The sequence below is a fragment of the Lynx canadensis genome, chromosome E1 (assembly GCF_007474595.2).
Source record: "Lynx canadensis isolate LIC74 chromosome E1, mLynCan4.pri.v2, whole genome shotgun sequence".
Lineage (NCBI taxonomy): Eukaryota > Metazoa > Chordata > Mammalia > Carnivora > Felidae > Lynx > Lynx canadensis.
Genome location: NC_044316.2, coordinates 36,895,654 through 36,905,241, shown reverse-complemented (window position 1 = coordinate 36,905,241; position 9,588 = coordinate 36,895,654). Strand labels below are relative to the sequence as shown.

Below are 9,588 nucleotides of genomic sequence, written 5' to 3'. Positions count from 1 at the left end.
CGCCTAGTCCGCGCTCCCTGACGCCCCACACTGGCGTCCAGTCTCCTAGCAACGACGGTTAGCCTCTGCCGCACAGCTCTTTTCTCGGCATCCTCACCCTCCACTCTCTGCCCACAGTCCCCCATTGGGGACTAGCAAGCCCTTCTGCACCCCTCAAACTCCAGACCCGACGCCTCGATTTACTTTTGTCTTCTACCCCGCCTCATTAATTTGCTCTGAATCAACACTTTCCCTTGTCCCTCCAGTCTCTGAAATTCTCTCTTCTCATACCATCCTGGGTTCCGCCATCCCGGGGACTAAGTTGCTCTGCTTCCTTTCGTGCTAATCCCACGCCAGGCCAGTAGCCTTTAGATCATGCCCGGAGGTGAGTAGGGGATGGAGAGGTGGGTAGAACAGTTGGATAACAGTAGGGTCAGGCTTCCAAGAATAAGGGAATCGTTCTCGTCTTTTCACAGGTAATTTTGCCCAGAGTCCAGAGGAAGGAGGCGTGTGCATCACTGAAACCCTTATCACTAAGCGGAACTTGGCCTTCCCTGAGGATGAGGATCTGTCAGAGAAGATGTGAGTGCCGGCGGGAGGAGAGGGGTGCTGGACAATTGAAACACACAGAATGACCAGTCCCCTGAGCTGTACTGTTTCTTCAGCTCATCTTTGTCCCTCTCTTTACTTACTCCACGCATCCAGTCAGTGGTAATGTCCAATCGACTTTGCCTCCTTAAACAGTATTCTATTTCTTTTTTTTTCTTTTTCTTTTTTTTTTTTTTTACCATGCCCGCTCAACTGCCTTGAATAAGGCTCTTAAGTAAGCCATCGCCTCTCAATAAACTCTTCATCAGTTTCCCTGCCCCCAGTCCAGGCTCCCCATATGGTTGCCAAAGTGATCCTTTTAATGACAAATCTGATCAGGCACTCCCTGGTAGAACCTTCCTTGGCTCCCTAGTACTTCCAGGATAAAATCCAATACCCTAGCATGACCCTAGTTGACCGTTGCTGCCTTTTTCGCCATTCTCCACAATTCCTCCAAGACCCTCTGTTCTCACACCGTAGCACCCTTTTCAGATGGTGCTGAGCACCTGGGAGCTTGTTAGTAATGAAGACTCTCAGGCCCACCTCAGACCTACTGAATCAGAATCTGCATTTTAACAAGACCCCAAGGGATTCGTGGGCAACTAAAGTTGGAAAAGGCCTGGATTCTCACATACTGTTCCTTCTGCTTGAAATGCCTTCTCCTCATCCCCCTCTCACCTTCCTGGCTAACTCCTACTTGTACGTCACCTCCTCCAGGAAGCATTCCCTGCTCCCTATTGAGGACTCAGTGCACAGTCCATGTACCCCCTTAGTCCCTTCATGTGTCTGTCACCCACTTGTCCTAGATGTTTGGCCTGCTTCCCTAATAGTGATGGGCAGGGACTCTCATTGGTCTCCAGTGGGCACTCAGTAAATATTGTGGAATTAATGAATGAGTGGATGAATCAAGTGATTTTCCTTCCATGGACCACTCGAAAGGGAAGTGAGGAAGGATATTCCTGCAGAGATTGTCTCATCCCTGTGCCAGTGCCCGCTTCCACCATCTGAGCTGGCCCGGAGAAGCCTTCCCTGGCCTCCGAGTCTCTCTGGGAACCATAAGCTGTTCAACCATTTCCCAATCCAAGGGTCCTATTCCTCTCACCCTCTGATTCTTCCCGGTGCTACTGATCGAGATCCAGGTCTCCAGGTTGACCTGGTTTCATGATCTGGACACTGCCTCATGAGTCAAGAAGTCCTGACATCTCAGCCAAGCCACTTAGTTCGAAAACCCTTTCCTGCCCCCTCCCATCTTCCCTGCCAAGGGACCACAGAAGCGGGATCTGTTACACCACCTGCTGACTGTTCCCCCAGGTTTCACACTCTTGCTGAACTGCAGACTGTCCGCCTGGACCGAGAGGGGATTACGGCTATCAGCAACCTCGAGGGCCTCCAGAATCTTCACAGCCTCTATCTGCAAGCGGTACCTTCTTGCCTCCTGCTCTCCCTCCCCCCTTGCCCTCTGTGGACCAAGTCTGTTTAATGTGAAAGCAACCAGTCAGGCCATCTTGCCCATTCCCTGGTGTTCAGGTAGGCAGACCTTCATTGAGACTGTTCCAGAGGGGGCACCTGGCTGGCTCAGTCAGTGGAGCATGTGACTCTTGATCTCAGGGTTGTAAGTTCGAGCCCCACGTTGAGGGTAGAGATTGCTTAAAAATAAAATCGTTTTTAAAAAAGAAAATGTTGGCGCACCGGGGTGGCTCAGTCGGTTAAGCGTCCGACTTCAGCTCAGGTCACGATCTCGCGGTCCATGGGTTCGAGCCCCGCATCGGGCTCTGTGCTGACGGCTCAGAGCCTGGAGCCTGCTTCCAATTCTGTGTCTCCCTCTCTCTCTGCCCCTCCCCCGTTCATGCTCTGTCTCTCTCTGTCTCAAAAATAAATAAACGTTAAAAAAAAAAAGAGAGAGAAAGAAAGAAAAGAAAATGTTCCCAGATGAATCAGGAATTCTCTTGAAAGACCAATCCTCCCAAAAGATCTCCTGAGCATGCTCCTGAATCACTGTTTGTTTTTCTTGCGTATGTCAGACACTTCTCTTGGTTTAGAAGTTCTTTTTGGTGTCTACCCTAAATCTCCCGTGTTCCATAGCTCGAGCGCATTTCCTGTTTTGAGGAAATGAAAGAGGGAACCAGAAGATTCCTCTGCATCCTTTAGAACCCTGAAGGCTGTCTGGTGGTAGTGGGTGGTTGGTTGATTGGATATACATATTCAACTCCTCCAGGTTGAATATATCCAGTGCCCTTAACCTTTCTTCACAGAAACCTTCGGAATCAAAGTAATATATGTTCATTGTTCCCTCCGTGTACATAAGCCACCACCAAGGCTTTTCCTATTTCCCCGTGGCCCCTTGGTTTCCTTCTTGATTTCCAGGTCACTCTTTGGTTGTGGGATGAGCAGGGTATACTTTAATGAAGTTTATCTAACCCCTAAGTTTACACCCCTAACCATCCACCCAGAGAAAGCAATCATTTCGAGGGTAGTGACAACTCCAGTTCCGGGAGCGGGGTGATTATCCCAGGGTGCCAGCCCTCCAGCTGCAAGAGCAGACATGGTCTGCTTAGTTTCCCCACCTCATTTGCTTTCTGCAGAATAAGATCCAGCGAATTGAGAACCTGGCCTGCATCCCCTCCTTGCGGTACGTGGGGTCAGGGCTCAGGCCCGTGGGGAGGGGGTCGGGAGGGAAACACGGGGACGCCCCAGAGAACTGACTGGCTCAGACATCTCCAAGCCCAACGTCTGGTCAGCTCAGGACCCCGCAAGCCTCACTCTGCTTCTCTCACCCCGGAAGACCATGTGTCCCCATCCACTGTGTGGCTGCTCAGCCAGGGGCCCCGAGTGCCTGCTGCCTTCCTCCCTTCCTTTGGCGGTTCTGTGACTCAGCTCTGTCTCTGCACCCCTCCCTTTCCCCTGCAGCTTCCTGTCTCTGGCAGGAAACCAAATCAGGCAGGTGGAAAACCTCCATGACCTCCCACATCTCCAGTTTCTGGACCTTTCAGAGAACCTGATAGAAACACTGAAGCTGGGTAGGAATGTCCTTGCCCCAGCTCACGGGCTAAGACTTAGGCAGGACCCTCCCTCCCTCCCCCCCCTCTGCCACCACCTCCCTATGCTCGTATTGGCGGCAAAGCCTCTGGGGGTCCTGGGAGGTGGAAAAGAGGCAGTGGCTTTGGGCCAGAAGGTGGGTATGGGACCCTCACTGCCCTCTCTTTGGTGTGTGCAGATGAATTCCCGCAGAGCCTTCTCATCCTCAACCTGAGTGGAAACAGCTGCACCAACCGGGATGGGTACAGGTGAGGATGCACTGACGGTGGGAAGAAATGGGGTGATGGCTGAGCTCCTCGTATTCTTAACTCCACACGGACTCCCTCCCGGCCTGCAAACTTGGGGTCACCATCCATGGCACCTTCTCGTCTCTCACCCCAGCTCAAGTGGGCGGCTTTTTCTCTTCCACCCCGCCCCCCCCCCCCCCCCCCACCCCCAAGAGGTCCACATTGAGCCAGCCCTTAGCTCTTTGGGGCTGAGCGCAGGCCCGTTCTCCCAGCTTGTGAAACACCACCCTCTGGGTGCGGTTCCTATGGCTTGTGCCTGCACGCCCTCCCAGGCCCCCCACCCGGGGCTGCCCTCCTGGGTAGCCTCTGCCCTTTCTGCCCTGCAGGGAGCTAGTGACAGAAGCCCTGCCGCTGCTCCTGGACCTGGACAAGCAGCCTGTGTTAGAGCGCTGGGCCTCGGACGAGGAGGATAAAGACTCAAGCGACGAGGACGAGGAGTTCCCGGAGCTGAGTGGTCCGTTCTGCACAGAGCGAGGTGGCCGGGCTTTCCAAGGCTTGCGCCCTCCCTAGAACTCACCTCTGCCCTGTGGGGCACTGGGGAAGCTAAGATGGCAGCGGGGGCGAGGGAGGAGGCCCAGGCCCAGACCAGCATCTGGGTCAGAGGATGTACAGCCGGGGCCAGGTATCAGCCTGGCGTGCAGGCGACTCACCCTCCCATTAGGGCCCACAGAGGGTTAGTTTGGGCAGGTGTCGGCCAGAGAACTCCCGCCTCAGCCCAGGGGCCGTCCTGCCAAGCCATCTGCCGCCTCCCATCTTGGCCCCTCGCAGGGTTCCTCGAGGAGCTGAAGCAGGAGATGAGCAGACACAAGGAACTCAGGCAGCAGGCAGCCCTGACCGAGCACCTTCTGAGGATGGGGACAAAGCCCGCCCTCACCGACCTCCCCAGCTGCCCGGGGGGGCCCCGGCTAGGGACGGCAGTCCTTCTGTCACTCCCACGCAGAGGAAGGAGACACCCCCCAAGCCCGCCTCCCTGCCACATGCCACCTCTGCCACCAAGAAACCCTGCCCTCTGGTTTCCAGCCAGCAAAGCACTGTCCAGGCAAAGAAGGGGCCCGAGCAGCCACAGCCCCCAAGGCCTCACTGGCTGGGGCCCCCAGCACAACCAAAATGGTGACCAAAAGAGTCAAGAAATGAAGTGCAGCCCCTCCCTATCAGCAAAGCCACAGGAACAAGGAACGGGGAAGAAAACAGGGTCTCCTTCTCAGACCCCTCTCCTGTGGCAGGAGCCCACCCCAATAAAATGTCTCCAGGCCCTGAATGCGTCTTTCATGTCACTTGGGGGGCATCTCAGGGGAAGCAAGCCGCCAGGGTAGTGGGAAAACAGTCACAGAAACACAGAACCTGATTCTAAAGAAACACGCGTCTGACCTTCGGAACTACCCAAAGGGCTGGCAACACCTCAACCCCTCCCCCCCAGCTTCCTGGGTCCTGAGTGGGCATCACCTTGTGGTAGATGCCATCTCACTGCCACTCCCAGGGACTGCCCTTCCAAGGCTCAAGCCAAGGACCCAACACCCCGCGGTTCTAATTCTCCCCAAATAGTAGCCCCATTTTGTGCCAGGCGTGATCTCTTGCACACACGCGCTCACCGCACCTGGTGGGGGGGGCACCTCTCCTCACAGGCCCCTTCCACAACCTTCTCCATCACCCAAGTGAGAAGATTGTGCTGCCTGGCAAGCCCACCAGAAGCCCTGTAGCCAGCTCAGGGCTGTCCTTTGCCTCATTTGGCGCTCCTGCCCCTGCCAGACCTGGGATCAAGTTCACCGAACAGGGAAATAACATACTTTATTGAGGCAAAGGCCGAGCTGGCCACCCAAAACAAGGCTGAGGGGAGCAAAGGGATTGCACTGGGGTCCTGTGCCCACCCCGGCCCCGTGGTGCTCAGGCATACACCTGGCTCTCCCTTTCCACAAAGGCCTGGAAGAGGCCGCCCAGCTCCTGTGGGGGTGGCACCTGCTCCCCGCCAGCAGCCGCCGTGCAGCCTCCAGGCCCTCCTGCTCCAGATCCCGCTGCTTCTGCCGGAGCTGCTGCCCCCGATCCTGCCAGGAAAAGGTAGAGATGGGTCCCAGGGACAGGCTTCCCTCTGGACGGAGGGGAGACGCCTGCCATCTGCCACAAGCAGGAGGAAGGACAGGGCACCCGGTCTTCTCCTGGGCAGCTGGCTTTGAAGGCAAAGACTCCGCTCCCCCCAACTCTGGAGTCTCTCCTCCCCTCCCGGATCCCCTCATATTTCCAGAATCCCGACTGGGGGCGGGAGAAGTGAGTCATGGCCCCAGAGTAGCCCCTATTCCCCGAGGGTTACCTGCTCGCTCTCTATCAGCCCCAGGGCCACCTGGTGCCGGAGGTAGAGGTGTGCCGGCGATCCACCTGAGTCTGGAATCGGGGCTGAGTCCGAACAGGGTCCCGTGCTCCAAAAGTGGGGGACAGCACCTGGGGGGCCTGGGCCGCCCCCGCCCGAAGATGAAAGGTTTGAACACTGACCTAACGGGACAGAGATGGAGGGAGCAAAGGTTATCACATCCCCCCGATCTTCCCCCGCCTGGCACCCTCTCCCCCGCCTTCCCCGCCCCCATTCCTCTCACCTGGATGGGTCTGGAGTAGCGGTGAGGAAGTGGACGCAGGGCTGTGTGGGATCCCGGGGCAGGATGGACACCATGCTGGCCGTGGTGCGAAAGCCTCCAGAGTCCATACAGATGCCGCTCTCCTTGTTCCTGAGGATGCCCATCATCACCTCTGCCGTGATGCCCCCTGCGAAGGAGGACAGGCTGAGGGGCCCTCCGGGCAGAAGGGGGACCTCTGGCCTTGGATCAAAGCTGTGGGAGAGGAGAGAGGCTGGCACCACTGTGGCCCTCCTGGCCCCACACCCACCGCCGTCCACGCACTGACCTTGTTGCTGCTGCAGAAGCTGTTGCCCGGCCCGGAAGCGGGCTTTGGCAGCCTCCATGCGCACAGGCTGCTGGGTCAGGGAGAAGACCTGAGCGAAGTCAAAAGTGCTCTGCCCATCCCACCAGTCCTGGGCCAGGGCATGGGTCCGAAGGTCTGCGTGCTCGGCCGAGATGTCCGTGCCTACGCTCAACTGGTTGGAGATGTTACGGGCCCCTTCTGTGGAGGAGTAGGGGGAGGGGGGTGGCTCATTTGTCATTAAGCACCTACTCTGTGCCAGGTGCTAAGAAGATGATGGTGAAGAGAACGGACCTGCCCCGTGAGCAGGAGACAGACAAAATGATCACAGAAATAAACGTGAGCTTGCAACCGTGGTGCACGTGATGAAAAGGCACCTGCTTGCATATAAGGGGGAAACTTGACCACCAGGGAGTCCAGGAAGGCTCCCCAGAGGAGGCGGCCAGCTAAAGTACAAGAGGATTTAAGCAGGTAAAGTGGGGAGAGAAGTTCCCCACTGGGCTCACTTCCCACCTTCCTTGGGTGTGCCTGCCAGTGAGAAGCTTGCACGTGGATCCGCCCTGCCCTTCACCCAGGGTTTTCCCACCCCCTCCCGAGGCTGGCAAAAGGGGACAGCTCTGGGAGGCGTGCCCCGGCGCTGGGCTCTCACCCTGGATCCTCTGTGCGGCCCACAGCCTCCCTGCCGTCTCTAGCACCCACGCCTCAGTCCGGTCAGCCAGCAGGAATGTGTTGTGGTAGCAGAACGGTGTGGGGTCCTCCCGGCAGCTGCCCCCTTGCCCGTAGCGCGCCAGCAAGTCTGTGATCACACGCAAGGCCTCCAGGGCAGAGCTGCTCCGTTCCAAAGCCAGCCTGGCATGAAGGGGTGCACGGAAGGGGAACGCAGCGTCAGTGGCTGGTGACGGAAGCTCCAATGGACGGAAGGCGCCCAGAGAGGCCCAAGTCACAGAAAAAACTCTGCCAGAGTTGGTTGTATTAAAGCGCAGTTAGGCGGGTGTTTTCAAGTTCTTCTCTGAGGGTCCCAGGAAGAGGCCTCAAACGTGGTTTCAGAGAAAGAAGGGGCCCGAGTTCCCCAGCCTCTCTCCAACCAGAGCTGCTCTGCTTTTACTGGTTTTGTAAATCGGGACTCCGTATGAGATTTCAGTTGGGAGGAAAAAAAAAAAAAACAGTACTTCTATTTTAAAAAGAAATTTGAAACCACTGCCCTATTTCTGGGCCAGGAGAGGCCCAGAAGTGGCCACGTTCGGGAGCTCCTTACCAGACTGTGGCGATGGGGCCAGGAGAGAGGAGGAGCAGGGCGGCCTCCCTGGTGACGGCAAGGGGGACAAAAAGGAGGAGGCCCTGGTGAATCTAGCTGAGGGGAGGGGAGGATGGCTGGGTCGTCCGCGGCTCTCAGCCTTTGAGTGTGTAGAGATGAGGGAAGGCAGGGTCCGCACCTGAGTAGGTCCATGCCTAGTAGGGCTTCCCCCTCTCCAACTGGCTCCTTGGTCCACACTGCCTCATTGCCAATGCAGACACCATGCTCATTGGCGCCCATCTCAGCCCCCCACAGCCAAGAAGGGCGGCTCAGGATTACAGCGTGAGTCCTTGACACCTGTTCCACCTCACTGTAGGTACACTGCAGTAAGGAGGAGAGAGGGAGTCCATCAGAAAGGGTTTATCATTCCCATGTACAGATGAGGAAACCGAGGTGGACAGCAGCTAACTAACAGGACAGGTCCAGGTTGGTAGACTGGAAGGTCACGCTCTTCCCACCACATCCGGGGGACTTGCCAGGTGCGAGGGAGCAGAGGAGGAGGGTCTTAGAAGAATGCCTAGATCGACCACACCTCCCGCCGCTTCCATAAGGCCTAACCCACCTGGAGCGGCTGCCAGGGCATGAGTGCCTGCCGGTACAAACACCACCTCCTGCACCTCGTCCCGCGGTCGGTTCGGAATTCTTGGCAAAGATCACAGCTGGGATGGCCGAGGCCGGGGGCACGGAAACAAAGCAATCGCAGGAACACGGGGTGTCAGAGCTCCACGAAGCCATCTGGGGAGAGGTGGAGGTGCATGTGTCCCCCTCACGCCGCCTCTCCACCATCCTGGCCAGAGCTCAGCCCTAGGGAGCCCCCCGCTTTCCCACACGTGTAAACAGGCACTCAGGGAAGACACTGCTGTTGGGTTCTGGACACACTCGATGCGCGGCGTGCACAGGCCCAGGCTCCAGGCTTGGGAGGCAGCAGGCGGGCGCACAACCGCAAGCCTCCCAGGGCCCTGCCCACCGGGGAGCCCGACCCACAGTGGCCGTCGCGGGACCACCTCCCTCGCCACCCCACCCCACTCCCTCGCCCCTTTTCTGTCCACATTCTCGCCTCCCCAATACCGTTTGCCCCTCACCCTGTCTCCCTCCAAGATCCCCGGTTAGTCCCGGGCGCCACCGCCTCCGCTTCGGGTCATTGGCGGAGGCTCACAGGTGACCTGGAAGGCTTGGCCCGGGGGCGGAGCCGGAACCAAGCGCCTGCAGTTCCTTGGTTTTCCACCAGGGCGCGCGCCAATACTACTTCTTGGAGCGCTGCAGCGTGGAGACCTTGCCCGTCCGCCTGCCCTTCCTAGCTCGGACGGCTCACGGGCACTTCCAGCCGAGACACCATGGGGGAGAGGCATCTTGCAGGTGGAAAGGAACCCACGTAAAAAGAGAGGAAAGAAAAACCGGCCAGATTTGTTTAGAGAGCGCGGATTGCTGGGGCATCTGGAGGAAAAACCTCAGCTCGCAGCGTCCTGGTTTCAATACAAAGGTGCAACCTAGCCCTACCTCCCC

At 57.6% G+C, this 9,588-nt stretch overlaps 2 protein-coding genes across 2 annotated transcripts; one reads left to right on the top strand and one right to left on the bottom strand.

Moving 5' to 3' along the window:
- Positions 1 to 18: 18 nt before the first annotated feature.
- LRRC46 (leucine rich repeat containing 46) lies at positions 19 to 5,070 on the top strand. The gene is given in 10 exon segments (XM_030295950.1): positions 19 to 364; positions 456 to 561; positions 1,879 to 1,987; positions 3,150 to 3,196; positions 3,475 to 3,584; positions 3,782 to 3,851; positions 4,217 to 4,365; positions 4,659 to 4,790; positions 4,793 to 4,924; positions 4,927 to 5,070. Coding segments are annotated over 10 exon segments (963 nt in total). The 5' UTR covers positions 19 to 354; the 3' UTR covers positions 5,025 to 5,070.
- Positions 5,071 to 5,649: 579 nt separating this feature from the next.
- SCRN2 (secernin 2) lies at positions 5,650 to 9,242 on the bottom strand. The gene is given in 12 exon segments (XM_030295952.1): positions 5,650 to 5,845; positions 5,848 to 5,929; positions 6,193 to 6,239; positions 6,242 to 6,343; positions 6,346 to 6,371; positions 6,473 to 6,638; positions 6,777 to 6,992; positions 7,441 to 7,640; positions 8,225 to 8,419; positions 8,647 to 8,717; positions 8,719 to 8,820; positions 9,168 to 9,242. Coding segments are annotated over 11 exon segments (1,281 nt in total). The 5' UTR covers positions 9,168 to 9,242; the 3' UTR covers positions 5,650 to 5,771.
- Positions 9,243 to 9,588: the final 346 nt, after the last annotated feature.